Source organism: Corvus kubaryi, unplaced genomic scaffold (genome assembly GCF_017639235.1).
Source record: "Corvus kubaryi isolate FWS band 111438036 unplaced genomic scaffold, C.kubaryi_AGA036_p1.0 37308, whole genome shotgun sequence".
NCBI lineage: Eukaryota > Metazoa > Chordata > Aves > Passeriformes > Corvidae > Corvus > Corvus kubaryi.
In genome coordinates, this window is record NW_024581096.1 from 16,202,315 (window position 1) to 16,218,334 (window position 16,020).

General features: G+C 41.1%; 1 protein-coding gene across 16 annotated transcripts in view; it reads right to left on the reverse strand.

Annotated features, from left to right (window-relative positions):
- CELF4 (CUGBP Elav-like family member 4) overlaps positions 1 to 16,020 on the reverse strand; it is a 702,112-nt gene that overhangs the window by 23,734 nt on the left and 662,358 nt on the right. For all 16 annotated transcript variants that reach the window (XR_006016178.1, XR_006016177.1, XM_042028752.1 and 13 more), the window contains one exon: positions 525 to 691. Coding sequence is in view for 14 of the 16 variants with exons in the window: in XM_042028752.1 (XP_041884686.1) it covers positions 564 to 691 (128 nt within the window). In the remaining 2 variants the exon portion in view is untranslated. The remainder of the gene's footprint in view (positions 1 to 524; positions 692 to 16,020) is intronic.

Genomic DNA, 16,020 nt, shown 5'->3' on the forward strand with positions numbered 1-16,020 from the left:
GTTGTCAGGGAGACATATTTACATTAAGTTATTATGCTGAGATGGAATTGGATACAGACTGTACCGCATGAAGAATGAAGAATGCTTTGAAACGTTTGCAACACAGAGCTATTGAGACAGACACTGTCCCAGTCCAGTCACCTGGGATTAAACTGCAGCCCAGTCCCACCTCTTAATTGCAGATTTTCTTCAAGCACCAGAAATGCTCTCTTTCACTGAGCAAGTGGAATCAGGACAGCTGCTGACTCTCCTCTAGTGACCAGAAACACTTTCTAGAGATGCAGGATGCCCCTGGGATGAGGAAGTTGTCTTATCCCTTGGTAAACATCCTTCCACCTCTTTTTCTAAAGAGACACACACAAACAGTTCCTGGTTTATGTGTGAATGTGTGTCTGAGCAGAGTGGCTCTAGCCGGAATCAAAAAAGGCAGAAGATAGAGAGTCACAGAGCTCAATCTCCTTGAGGGTCTAAAACACAGAGAGACGCTACGAGTGTAGCTGACACCCCCTTCCCCATGCAGTTACCTGTGCTAGTGCTGTGTATCCAGTGGTTCCCACAACCCTTCAGTAGGGACGATTAGCATCCTTTGGCCTCTTCAGCTGCACCTTCAGCCTCTTCATGCCAATCTGGAATCCATTCATGGCCTGGATAGCAGCTTGGGCACTGGCAGGATTGTCAAAACTCACAAAACCTGTCAAAACATGAGGCAAGGCAGGGGACTTAACGAGCTGAAGGGTGCCAAGGCATGTACATGCAACGACCACTGAGAATGAACATGGGGAAGGGGGTGAGGGCACTGAGAGGGGGAAGTGAGCAGGTAGGAGGGTGGGCAGGTGGGCAGGAGAGTGAGGAGAGGATGGCTGCCAATGTGGGACAAAGGATAGGAGGGGTTGTTACAGATCAGTGTCCCAGGACACTGCCTGGGCTGAGTGCCAGTCTGAACACTAGACTATGTGGAGCACAGGGATCCAAATGTTGATACCACAAGATTTGGGTCACCTTTGAGCTGCAAGTCAGCAGATGTAGTGCACGGTCTCAAGGCATTCTCTCTTCCTCCATTTCCCTCCATAGTGACTGGGGTAAACCTCTAGGCCTTCCTTAACTTGCCAGCATAACCTTTTCTTTGCCTTCCAATACTGATGATGAGGGGAACCCGATACACCTACTGCTACTTCCTTATTATGGCAATATAAGTAAAATGTGAATTTAATAAATTCTCCATTATCATATTAATTGGCATGAATAGTTTGATTGTTGGCCAGCCAAGCAATATAAAGAGCTTTAATCACTGGCAATTTCTGCAGACTCCATGTTGATTCTGCAGTTGAGAGATGAACACAAGTGCTTTCCTAACATGGTTTCCCTATGGAATTTCATACTTTGCCAGCAAATCTTCCAATCAACAATGGAGCACATCCAGCACTAGAAACAACTATAGTGACTCAATATTTTATTACAGGTCACCTATGATGTTTTTTGTCTCAGTTTGTTCTCTAACTGTCTGATGAAATAAAATAGGTCAGAACCACACAGGATGCAATGCAACTAATGCATTCAGCTTCAGGAAGGGCTTTTGGCAGGGATTTACTTTTTTTTTAAAAAGTATTTTAAAAACTTTTTTCTTATGTTAGATCCAAAAAAAGGCCTCATTTGCCCAGACTGTATGTGGCTGTAGCTGGAGCAACCATGGGTCTGAGGTACTAGTGAGGCAGGGGGCCATCACACTGTACAAGCATTGCCTCTGCTACTTTTGCCAGAAATGTCCCTGCGTGCCAACAACATTTCTGAGCACAAACCTTGGGTGAGACTAGCCTGGACCAGCCTGCTCTCCAGACAAAGCCATCTGTTTACCCACCCCTGCAAGGCTCTGGCAGCACAAATCAATCCTAGGAGCCTGGTGTTGCTCAACAGACAGGCTGAAATGGAGAGATGGTTTTTGTGAGCCCCTCAAAAAGCTAATGCTGAGTGCTTGCTGCCAGCTATACACCTGCTCCTGACAACAGCACCAGGCCTGGCTTACAGCCTTGGGCTGTGCTGTGGATGCATTCAGCAGCCCTTCCTCCCTGGTCTAGTTCCTCCTCAGAAGAAAGTCTCACAGGTGACACAGGGTGGCTTGCATCTGAAAAAGACACAGAGCCGTGCATGCAGAGGCACCTTCTCACTCCTGCATTAAACTGTGCTCCCTGACCTTGGCTAATAATGTAACTTCATGACAGGACATAAAACTTATGGTCTTAGTCTCTCAAAGTGATACAACAGGGTTTACTGAGTATATAGCACATGGGGTTTTAACAGGGAGGCCCATGGACTAAACAGGGAATCTTCTTTGTTCTCCCCTTTTGAAGCCAAGGCTCCGAGTAAACTGGCTGTCCATGCAGTTTTCCTGCCAACCACCTGGATGAGGAGGTACCAACACTGCAGCTCTGAAGATGAACAGACAAAAAGTACTCTCAAGCCCCACAGCAATAATCAATTTCTATGGAGAAAACTGGAGAGCTATAGTGAGTAATGAGCTGTGGTTTTATTCAATAGCAATGGATCTGCTCTTGCCATCACTTTTTAGCCAGTAAGCACCTGGTGATGTTACCAGTTAACATCTGACTACTTGAATAATCTATCAACAAAGTCCTATGATTCCATCTCAGCAAAGGAATAAACTAAACACTTCCTGGTTTCACCCAAATGCATTCAGACTTAAAATACTTCTGGAAACTCCCTTGGGGATGCCTTGCTTGAGCTTTGACCTTAAATATGTTGTCTATATACTTCACATCTTTGAATATAGGATGTGGTGAAACCTATTTCTTTTTAAAAATCACATCTGGAGTGCTGATAGTCCCGGCCAACACACACCAGTCTCACCTAAAAAGCAGACTAAAGTTGTGCCAGGAAAGTTCAGAGAAACTGGAACCTAATACTCTGTACTGCTGGGTTTTTTTGACTTGTGTTTAACACCAAACAATTCTTGAGCAAAGTCTGAGTATTAGCACAGAAGACAGGCTGTATTCAGTGGTTAACTTGGATGGGCCATGATGTTCTGGAAAGTGAGAGGATTTGATAATTTGGGTGTAGGCCATTTTGTGCCAGCAGTCCCTAGTGCTAGGGAGAAGTGCCAGGTATGCTTACTTTTCTAATATATGCACAGCGATCAAAACTGAGTTGGCTGCAGCTGGATGGTTGCTTAGCTCGTGTCTTTAGAGAACATACCTTGCCTGGGAACTTTGATTTCTACTCTTGCAACAGGTCGTGTTGGGATGTCCCTCCTGCTGACTAAATGTGCACACCTAGATTTTGCCTGCACATTCATCCATTTGTGAACAAGACACCTTAGGACCCTACAGTAATCAGTGGAGGTCCAGCCAATGCAGTCAACAGAGTGTAGGGCAGGATTTCTCTCTTTTATCAGGACACCCTTAGCTGTGCTCAAATCACTGGTCAGGCACCAGTGCTGGCTGCCAGTGAAGGCAGGCACCCAGCTTAAATCAAGGCACCTCTCTTGCAGGATCTACCTGGTTCCATAGTTAGGAGTGACATCTTAAGGTAAAATGTTAACTGTCTAGTATCTGGGTGGGTCACACCCCAAGGAGATGTTAGTTGCTGAATCAAACCTCTCCAGAAATTCTGCCCACTATGACAGAAGACTGTTATTTCTCTACTTTTGCCAAGACTAGAACTTCGAGGGATAAGCCCTTGTGGTGGGGTGCTAATATAGTCGTACCTCTGCAAGAACCTTGCTGTGAGATAAGCTCACAAAGCTATACTAGTTTTTATAATCACTTTGCTTTTGAGATGAAATTCTAAGCCAGTTTCTTCATTCTGTGCAAAGCTGTAAATAATACAACATTTTAACAAATGGGACTAATAAGAGAGATCAGAAGAGCATTTGCTCACTATATTTCATTTAGACCAGATAATGAAGCTGGGAGTTGTACTCTGATTTTGGTATTAGTTGCCTATAGATTTGGACCAGTTTTTTTTCTCCTTAGTTGTTCTGATATTCACTGATGCAATATAAAAATCTTGACTGGCTGGATGCTGAGGGTAGAGGAACTGAGCATCGAAAGCTGTGGAAAGAGACAGGCAAATGCCAATAACTGTATTTTCTTTGTGAGAACATTCTAGGGACAGAGCAGCTAATTACTCTAGATTCATTTCACTGTTTTAGTTTTCAGGGGCCTTGATATGCTCAGAATTTGCTGGTGCATTCAGTTCTCCTGCTCTCCTGAGTTATTTATGTGTAGGTGTGTTTCACATTGTTGAAGGTATTTGGATGAACTCCAAAGAGAAGAAAAACTATGGCTTATCCTGAGATTTGAGACATTACAGTGGATAAGGGATAGGCAGTAGACAGGCACGTTGGGCTAACAACAGCATGTTCCTTTCTCTTCGCAGGTCAAATACCTACTGGCAGGTTTGACTTTTGTTGTTGTTGTTACATGTAGTATTGGCAGTTAACCATCTTTGTTTCTCCTCACCTCTGTCAGCAGGATTCATGTTCCTATGACAGATTTAAATATGTTTGACGAGGAACGGAATGTATGTACTGGGAAAATAGCTTAAATACTTGGCTCCTAAATGGCTTTAATATTTGAGCCCATGGGCTCAAAACATGATGGCAGTACTGCAGTTGCTATCTGTGTTTTGAACACCACCCCCACATTGTCATCTACACGCTTGAAGGACAAAAGAGAAAGGGAGAGGTTAAAAAGCTTGAAGCTCTTTCTGTTCATCAGGTAATTAATAATCAGAGAAATATATGTTCTGATCTGAAGACAGTTGGTAGGAGGACAGCATTTTGTGATAAATGTACTTTATGGGGGGGATATTGGTGGTTTTTTTCTTTTTTTCCTTTTTTTTCCCCCCCAGGGATTATGTAAAAATGCTGTTCTAATAAATGATTTATCAAAAGCAACAGAGAATGGAGAAAGCTGCTAGGACAGCAACCGAGGGCATCTAATCTTTCTGATTCTGCACAGCATCTTCCAGGAAAGGTACTGTTGTTGGAGTTCACTACTTCTTCTGGCCTGCTCTTTTCCCGCAGGACTGTATAAACTACTAGCAGACAGAAGCTGGGGTAGAATTTTGGAATTGCTTTATTTTCTCCCCCTTTCTTCCACAGAAAGTCCCTGTAGTGTGGTGTGTGGAGGGAGCTTTGTGCCTTTCTCATGACATGATCACCGTTGGCTTTATGTAACAGATACAACCTAAGGGCTGTTTTTCTGTTTTAATCAGCCAGGATGATAAAGAAGGGAATTCACAATCTATCTCAGAGTACATCTGAAGACTGTTTTGCAACTGTAAACTTTTTGTTTAGAGTGCGTGTTGTCTCTGCATGTCCATGAATTAGTTTGTGCACTAAGAGCAGTACTGAATGAGCACATTGTTACGTTTTCATGGATCGTTAATTGGTCCGAGTTTTCTGTTTCTCTTTGCATCCCGCAAGGAGAATTAGTGTTTAATGTGCAAAACAGCCTCTTGATAATCTGCTACCAGGTTGGAACAACATGTTGTCTCTCTTGGGCAGGAACTTTCCTCTGGATGGAGGAGCCAAGACCACAAATGAGGTCCAGATGCAAGTTTTTCATCCAGACTCCTGAACTGGGGGCAGGTGATCCTACAGCAGGTCCACTCATGTAACTAGGTTGCCCTCAGGCAGAGGAAATGAAAAGAGGGACTTCAAAGAAACGAGTATTATACTTGTCTTAAAACTAAGAAGAGTATTTTTAGCTATATTCCAGACACTTGCTGCCATCTCAGAGATAGGCTTTGCAAGAGATTGCAACAGAAACAAGTAGAAATTGCTGCTTATTGGCTCTTTTTAGGCCACATATTTTTTTACTAGTTCTGCCTATCAGAGTATTTGTCTGACTGCCATAAGGGATCTTTCTTGGTGCTTCTTGTTCCTTCAGTTAAAAAAGTCACTAGCTAAGGAGAGCATCTCTGAACTTTTTCCTTTTGACATTCAACCCATACTGATTTTACTAGAGGGAAATGAGAATAACAGAAGACCAAGGATCTGTAGCTCAGCCTGTGGGAGAGAAAGAGAAGAAATGCCACGCACATGGCCTAGGCATTCGCAAAGGAGAAGTCCGTGCCTCTTGCTTCTGTTCTGTCCAAAGTGCTTCTACCCAGGCCATAACTAGGGAGCTTGGCCAGACTAGAACCAGGGAATCATAGAATATCCTGAGCTGGAAAGGACCCACAAGGTTCATTGGGTTCAGCTCCTGGCCCTACACAGGATAGTCGCAAGAGTCACACCATGTGTCCGGGAATATTAAAATGGAGGGACCTGCGGAAAGCACTGGTAATTGGTTAGACCAGAGACCTTACTTTCCTGTCCTTCCTCCAAGAATCTGAGTCAATAATTAAGGAGTTAGTTATTGATACAATTGGTTATTAATATAACTGTCCCCTTAGTGCATGGTTTCCTTGCTTTTGTTACTGACCAGTGAAAGGTGAGATCTAGAGAGGCATTCTTTGCTCTGAAGGCAGCAATAAGGTGCTCACATCAAAGCAGTCTTCCTGTGGGAAGGATGTAGTTCAGTGGCTGCTGTCCATCTCTCCCATCAGGACCTGGCCATGTACTTCTCAGACCTTCCCTGCTACTTCATTCTATTTAATTCCTACAACTGCTCAGTTTCTTTTTCTCCGTGTTTATTAGTCTTATCAGAGAATGGAGGTTTTCCTTTAATTGCTTTGCAAGGTCTTTACCTTGCTGTGTTCTTTACACAATGTACTAGCTGCTGCCTCGCAATTTTTTAGTGCTGTAAAGAATTTCAGGATACAATCTGTATGTAAGTAGCTCCATAATGTATATGTGCATTGGAAGGTATTGTATTGTAAGGTGATTTATGGGTACTGGAATACTCAATAAAGGAGTGCGTCTGCAGATCAAGGGCATAGCACTTCAGCTGTTTTCTGGTGTCTAATGGGGTTGGATGACTTTTTGGATTATTTAACCTTCCACTGCTGTTTAATCATGTCCAAGAGAGATCTGTCTACCCAGCTATCCATCCCATCCATCCATCCATTTATTTTTTTAATGTATGAACAGTCAGTAACTGACGACTGTGCTAAACAACTACTACTAAATATTTCCCATCTGTGGGATGAGATAATTGGAAACTCAGAATATTCAAATAATTGGCTCAGAAATTTGCAGAACCATTAATGTTCATTTTAGAAATTTATGGAATATTAGAAAACCTTCAAAATATTTCAGGAAAATAAAAAATCTATTATTAATTTTTAAGGGTGTAAACTAGGTGACCTGATAAACTTAGTTAAACTTTCAGAAGTGTCAGAAAAATTATAAGAATTTTGATATGAGATAATATGACAAAGAATTTAAAGACACAGAATTAGTACCAATCATCCTGGTTTCATGGAACATAGGATCTATCAAATGAAACTGATTGCATGAAATTGCAAGTTTGATGAATAAAGTAAGTTATCATAAAATGTATTTAAACTTTGCTGGAGTATTTGAGACAGCACTTCTTTACAGAAAATGAAAACAGCTCAGAAATGACATCACCAAAAAACCTGTCAATTGTGACAAATAAAATTGCAGAGATTCTAGTAGGCTCCTTCAGCAGTGTGCTGAAAGCTCTGTGCTATTCACTTTCTCTAGCATTACCTGAAAGACATTTGAAGTAATTACTGGTAAAATTGGCCAATCATACAAAAATGGTGAAATAATGACAGAAGTAAGTGACCTGGGTCACTGCGTAGTCTGGACTCAGTTAAAGGGTCTTCATTTTAATCCAGTCAAATGCAAAATTAAGTATCTGCAGGAAAAAGCAAGTGGGTCACTCATAAAAAGAGGAAATCCTCGTTAGAAAACAGTGCTTGTTAAGAAGAAGATGGGTGTCATAATAACAGCCAAATATATGAGCTCTCAGGACTGTGTTGAAATTCTCAAAGTCCCAAGAGTTAGCACAGTTTTGGGATGAAGTTGAACTCTGCTGAACAGCCTCTAGAAGTAACAAGGTAATGTTACCTCTGAGTATGGCTCAGGAAAGATTCTTACTGGAGTTCTGCATTTAGTTCTAGTGATTGCTCTACAAAACAAATAAGTTTTAATACTTATTCAGAAATAGAAGAGTAATTCTAGGTCTGAAAGAGTAATGAGAGTGACTACAGTTTATTGAAGTAAAGGTTAAACATACTTCTGGCTATAGCCTATAAATAATACCTACTAAAACATGTGGTCCCTTAGAATAGGGGGCAAAAAGAAGAACTTACTGATTTCTTCTATCTGGAAGCAGGCATTTGATGAATTTAAAATGGAAATAAGACACCAAGTCTGCATTTTTTTAAATAGTGAAGGTAATTAACTATTTTGGAAACATCTTGTTTAGCAATAGGGGTGGAGAACCTATCACATGAAACCTTGATTAAGAGATTTTCTAAAAGGGATGCTATGACTCAAGCAGAAGGTTTTAACCTGTCACATGAGCTGAAGCATCTGGCATATGTTATTTCAGAGTTCAGGCCAAAGGATCAGAACAGTCTCTTCTGATACTGCATATCTGTCTGATCATTTTGCATTTCAGATATTTAGAAAATCAGTTCTTGCCTACTAATCTGGGATGGATTGAAGTAACAATCATGATAGAGGTGACAATTGATGTTAATGCCTTATAATAAATGGCCCCAAAGTGTGGGCTGCAGACCACTGAGAGGGCTGACTGGTACTCGTTCTTCATCTTGCTTCCAGCTGAGAGAAACCGAACAGATGGGAAGGGGAGATTAAATGAAGAGTGAAAGTAGATGGCATGATTAACTTTCTCTAAAGGTCAGAACACCCAGTGCAGAAGGTAGCTTGAAATACACAAGTATCTTCCTTATGTCACCTTCCTGTCTTCCTGTGCACGAAACTACCTCTCCACATTGCATCGGTATGAGCTGGAGCATGCAGAGAAGTTGGTCCCTGTTTTCTTGCATTGCCTGTTGGATGCTCACCAGATAGAGAGATTACAGTTAGAAGAAGCAATGTCTTCTCTGAAAGCAGAGGGCTATAGATGCTGAACCTGAATATGGTAATTGAGATCAAGAAGGACTTTTCCACCTAAGAGTCTTCTCTTTCACAGTCTGTATGGTGTTTGATTGTTTTTCATAGGAAAATTGTTGTCTTGACTCATGTTGAAAGCACAAGGGTAAGACTCAAGATTAGACTAGAATTTTGACAATTTCGAGTACTGCATGGTCAGATCTGATTTGGGTTCGAACTAAAAGAAGGGAAATTTAGATTAGATGTATGAAAGAAATTCTTTACTGTGAGAGGGATGAGACACTGGCACAGGTTGCGCAGAGAAGTTGTGGATGCCCCATCCCTGGAAGTGTTCAGGGCCAGGCTGGATGGGGCTGGGAGCAACCTGGTCTAGTGGTAGGTGAATGAGATGATCTTTAAGGTCCCGTCCAACCCAAACAATTCCATGATTCTGTGATCCAAGGTTTTGGCTCACATATACATCTGGGCACATGATCAGGACCAAATTTTTCTAAAAAGGTAGTAAAATATTTGATACAGAAAACCACAACAGATCTCTCATCATAAGAACGGAGTAAAGATTAAAACTTCTCTTTTTTCCTGTAAATGGAGATTTTCTAAAGGATGATCAATTGCTTGTCTGATGCTATGGACTACCCATTCTTAGGAGCTGAAGCCATCCAATGAATTGGTGGAAGAAGTGAAGGATTGAGGCTTCAACCATTTTTTGGAGAGCCCATGAATCACATACTGGACCAGTATACATACGTGTCTGATGTGGCCAAAAAGCACTGTGGTTCTTTTATAAGAAACATAATGTTCCAGTCCAGGTGATGATGGTGATCTTCCTCACAAGGAAAAAACAGCCAGTGATGAATCACCCACAGATGAGTAATAGTATTTGTTCTCTTTCTGAATGATGAGTAGGACTGAAGCTATTTCCTAACTGCTCTCAGAAATGGATGGAACTCTTCCTGACTTGTTTTCGGATCCTTCCTTGAAAACATCTGATGTCATCATGTGCCAGTATAAGGTTTATGGGGGAAAGCAGATAAGGTTTATGGTTGAAAAAAGCAGGTGAACTTTTGAGGATACATGTTCTTCTCCAATGTGAAACTGGAAATAAAGAATGAGTATAACGCACGGTTTACACAAGTTCTAAGTAGATGCTGATGCTCAGTTAAGGATGCACTGAGATTGTTACTGAATCAAAATGAATGCTATTTTTACATTTGTCTTGTTGAAGTTTCCAATATAAACCAGATGAAAATAATTATTGAAGCTCCCCCCCAGCCATGTCACAATCTATTTCTCATCTAAATCTAATTTCTTTACTCCCAGATTCTCTCTTGGACCCTGCTTCATTTGTGACTTTTTGATAAAGAAACCATGTAAGAATGAGGCAACTACTGAAACCACCAGGGATCCTTCTTGGTCTACAAGAAACAAGCATCATAAAAAGTGACCTTCTTCTTGGAAATATCTCATTGTGGGTAAGGAAATTCCTTCCTGGACTAGTCAAGAAAAAAATTCCAAAATCCAAAAACCAAAACACCCAAACAAACCACGAAATCCTGTCAGGAAGGTGCACTGTGAACTGTACTGGTCACTATTTTTTGGCACTCCTCTCATGTCCCAGGGAGCCTCTGAAATAGATCCATTCTTGGTGCAGCAAGGCACAGAATCTTCCCATCTTGCTCTTGCTGACCATTACTTAGATGGACAACTACCCACCCTTTCCCTTCCAGTTGCTGAACACCTGATATCTATTGTGGGTAGTTTGGGACAACCCAACAGAGATAGAAAGGCCTGAAGCTTCTCTTGTGTGGAAGTTCCTGTTCAGAAGCCAGAAGTGGTGATGAACAGTTTTTGGCCATGACTTTTGAAGGAATATTTTACTTTCTATGGAGGCGACTGTGTGAAAAACAGCTAACCAAACAAAAAGTGAACTCAACAGGAAAACAAACCTCCTCACATTCAGTGAGTCATTGGGAAAGGAAAAGAGAAAATCTCTCAATATCTAGGCCAGGAGGTTGTGAACTGGCACTGGCCTATGATGGATAGAAAGGAGAGAAAGTAAAGAGTTGTACATGTGCATTTTAAGCTGGAAGATAGTAACATTTCCAGATCCAACCAGCTATTACATTTGTGGTACTTCCATTGTCATTGTAAGACCTCCATGTTTTCAACCAACCCTAAAGGACAAGGAAATGATTGTCTGGCTTCTTTTTTCAACAACATCAATGGGAATGAAACACCATCATATTATAGCAGAGACGCTGATAGATTCCTGTGGGTCTTCCAGCAGAACATTCACCATTAGTGGCCTTCAAAGGCCTGAATCTTGGAGATCTCAGTGAAGAACCATCTGCAGTTCATCAGAAGAGTGACATTCAGTCTGTGGGACCTGAATCATATCACAGATTGACTACCTCTTGATCTAGTACTGGCTCTTGGGCCTCTGCCCAATGACCCATCTGAGCTCTTGATCCACACTTGGACAGAAGATTAGAAAATAAGCTTGTGGTTTAATTACTGAAATAAGAGGAGTAGAATTATATACTGAAAACATGGTTTTGAAAATGCCTTTGAACAGAAAAATTAAAGACCTGGGAAATTCATGATGTTTACTGATCGTTTGGAGAGGGATCTTAATTTGAAGAGATGGGGCAAAAAGCCACCCCTAAAAAAAACCAAAACAAACCAGTAGCAAAAATTCTTCTTTCCTTAAAATTTTTAAAAAGCTAGCAACACAATTATCCTTCTGGAACTTCTTCAGCCATGTCAGAAGATGCACAAAGACCTGGTAAAGGGTTTACAATTTCTGAAAACCCTTCCAGAGAAGGATTTTGAAGGGTCAGTAGAGACCTATCTGTGGAATATTTAATTTCACCTTTAAATGGTCAGAACACAATCAGATTTTTAGGTCATGTTGTCCAAAACGGAGAAAATCTGTTTCCTGTCAGAGTTCACGGAGCATCTGGATGAGGCTCTTAATCATATGGATTAGTTTTAGATAGTCCTGGGAGGAGCAGGGAGTTGGACTGAGTCCTTTCCAACTTGAGATATGATTCATAGTGGTGCATGGTGGGAGAATGAGAGACAGGGGACATAAATTGAAACAACAGAGGTTCAGACTGAATACAAGGAAAAGCTCTTCCCCTTGAAGGCCAACAAGCATTGGAGCAGATTGCTAAAATCCAAACAATTGTTCGGCAATTTTCATTGCTTTCAATAACCTGCGTCTGCAAGTTTTTATATTCGTTATTGAATAAATGTATGTCTGGTACTTGTATAATGTACATACCTATGCAAATCTTATATTTTATATATATATAATGTAAATACTTATATATGTGTGATATGACAGATCAACACTAGGGAGAGCAGAGCTGATGCTGAATTGTTTTTGGGGATTTGGTATAGATGAAACCAGAAATGGTTAAGAATGATATACCTGTTTGTATGGGGATCTTCAAGTTGTTACCCTGATGACAGCTTTCGAATATGTCAATATATACTATTTGAGGATGCTAATCTTATCTGGGGATATTTTGATTTAGGTTTACTTACTTGAAAAGGGAAGACATCATATACAACCATAAATTGAAACAATGATAATGTTGCAAAATGAAGCACTCAAGTTAGAAATGCAAGAAATTATGTTACCTATAAAATTTTAATTCTGTATTGCTTTGTAGATGCATAAAGGCATTGCTTCTAACCACACATTTCTGTATTTTTCTCTTTCATGGCATCCTTGTTTTAATTACTGTAGAGAATGAATAACATAACAGGGCAAGGAAAATGGCAATGTATCAGACTTGTTATTGCAAGTGTTGGAATTTAGACAGTAAATAAGGCAGAGAAAGGATGGTTTTGTAGTTGTACAACCAGATGTTGCCTTGGAAAACTGGAATTTGTCCCTATTTCTGCCACGACATCCCAGTTACGCTAAGTACATAATGTATCACAGAATTTCTTTAGTAAGACCTCTAGGCTGTTTTTTAACAATTAAATAAAATAGAGCAGGTTCTGAGTGCCAATGGTACACCATGGCTCGAATCTATGCCATTAAATTCTCTTATCTCTCAAAAGTGTGTGTCCCTGTCCCTTGTCATTGCTGAGTCATGCCCAAGCAAGGTCCAGCCATGGCTTAATTGTCATGGCCCAAATTGAGATAATGGCACACAAACATTAAAAATATATGTTAAATGGTGGCAGAGTGTTTTTTGAAGATGTGTAAGGCCTCTCTAGTTTTCAGTGAAGATGAAGCTTTACTGGGTGTTCCCTTGGTGCATGACCTGAGATTTCACTGGCAGAAAAGCTGCTGCCTGTACCTGCATCTGAAGCAGACAAAAACACAGCATGCCCTGCATTATGCTGAATTCTTAGAGAAAGCAGGCAAACAGACTGATCAGGCTTGTGGCAACTCAGATCAGGAATCCAAGACCAATAAAGTGTTTTGGATATCTTTCTCTGCCTCATCATCCCCTTGGTGAAATGAGGACACCTTGAGCACCATCAAAATGCTGTTACTTAGCTCTGTGAATGTCTCAAATGCTCTGCTGGGAAGGGCCTTAGGAAAACAGATGAGGAAATAAAAATAAATTTGTATTCATGGCAGAGCTTGAATATGGTGTGGAAGGAAGGCTTAGGGCCAAGCATGAAGATGTGAGGATCTATTGAACAGTTGCTCAGTAACTAAGTAGCCAACAGACTTAAGATGCTGAAGGGCAGACCTGTGCAGTGAATGAGACTGAATGGGTGGTACAGATACCAGATAAAGAAGTTGAAGATAGATATATGGGTGGATGGATGGCTGGATGGACTGATAGAGACTCATCCATTGTACAACTTGAATTGTCCTTGCATCAGAGATCCTGGGAAAACAAATATAAATGCAGATGCCAAGGACAGACAAAATGCTGTAGTGGATCTGCTGTCTCACAAGAGTAGGAAGTGTTAAGTCTACACTCCCCAAATCCATCACTTTGAGTTCAGAAATGGGCCTGCCCATTGGAGGGGTCATTATTCTGACTTCTGAACAGAAGCTTCGGACTGGAATAAAAGTAGCACTAAAAGTCCTCCTCTGGTGTTAACTCTTAACACTGGCTATTTCTATTAGTCTGATAGTGACCACTTCCCCTTTAAACATCACTAAAGGAGAAGCAGTATTGAGTTCCTCCATCTAATTACCCCAGGAGTAAGAACATTTAAAATGATGGTGTAAGTGTGCATGTGAGTAGGTATGTACACACATACCCATAACAAAAATTCTGGGCAGACTTTATCACTTGTGGGGAGAGATGGATAGAATAGTGATAGACATATGGACAGCCAGATAAATAGAAGACAGATTCTGCTAACATATTCTTGTCTAATAAATTGTTGAGCTACAAAAGAAAGCAGAAGTCCCTATGTACAATGTATAGATTTTCTTTAATGTGAGTTATTGGGAAAAGACAGAGCTGTCCCTTTAACTAGAGAGCTGCAAACAGCTGTTCCTTATGCATACATGCTTGCTTGGTCTGAAAGTTTTGGTAAGTCAGTGCATAACTGACAGTTAGATTTATCTCCCCAATAAGCAATCAACATTATAATAAAGGAAAAATGCTTTCAGTGCACCTTTGAGAGTGCATCAGAAATTAATCTAAACATCAAATTAATTATAGTTTGTAAATGAATAGTGGCTCACAGCCCTAATACTTCTCCCACTCCTCCTCCTCCCCCTAAAGCCTCCCCCAACCAGCTGCAATGGCTGGAGGTGCTGTACAGTGAGTTTGATGAACAGCTCCTTCTCTTTCTTACTCACACAACTCTTTCCTTATCAGCTGGAAGAGTTCCATCCTCACTCTGCAGACCTGAAATCTCAGAGCCTGGCTGCTTTGGAATATGACAGGGAGTAGCTAGCAAGTATTAAACTTCTATGCCTCCTTCCCCTTCTCTCTGAGAGCTCAAAGCACCCCTCTGAGGGTGTCCTACTCCCCTTGAATGAGTTTCCAGCTGAGCTGGACACACCTTATGGATCTCTCCGTGGCTCTGTGCCTGTGCCGGGTCCTTCAGAGTGGAGAGGACCACAACAAACCAGTGCTGATCTGAACTGAAACATACCAGGGGGTCAGGCATGCTTAATGTGTCTGGAAAATCAGTTTTGTTTTGTCTAAACTCAGGCACTCAAATGAGTGGCTTCTTCCATTGCTCTTTGATCTTTGATCTCTAGGCTGTAGCCATATGGAAATGACAAACCGATTTTCCAGGGCCCTGAAACAAAATGAATTGCCACTAGATCATGCAAAATAAAGGACAGGCCCCAAGTCCATGGGCTACAGGGAGAAAGGATCAGGTAGAGACTTTCTTTAGGAAATTTGAAATCAGGTTAATAGTAAAAAGAAAAAAAAAAATCAAACTTAATCACAGTACTGGTAACAGCAACAAAGAGAGATACATACCTCAAGTCCTTTCTAATAATGCATCTATCTGGTGAGAATTTCCTGTTTTCCTAAAGAAGAGTCAGAAAAGAAACCCCCAAACCTTTTGATCTGATAAATAACTCTCCTCAACCATGAATCCTAAAGTCCTTTGCAGAGGAGTCAGTGTACGGCACCAAGAAGGGGAACCCAAGCTGCACAGCTAGGTTGACCCATGATCACCCATATGGGCTATGAACATGCAACTGGAATTTCCTTCCCTTACAACGCCTTACTTCTGCACCTGCTCATTTCCCTGGATGAACCCGAGGAGAGTTGTTGCCTTTTTTTTTAAAATATTTTTTTATTAAATGAGAAACTGCCATATTTGGCAGGGCATATTGGAGGCACATTTTCAGCAGGTGCTGAACAATGTTTTCCTAATGTACCTCAGGGTCCCTTGTTCCACTCCTATGTCTTGTGGAGTGCTGCCAATGCACTTTAGACCTAATATGCAATGCCCCTGGTCCCAGTGCCCTGTACAGCTTTGCCAGTGTCCTATTCTCTTGATGCATCTTTTCTCTTTCTATTTCAGCTTCCAGATTGAAACTCTGT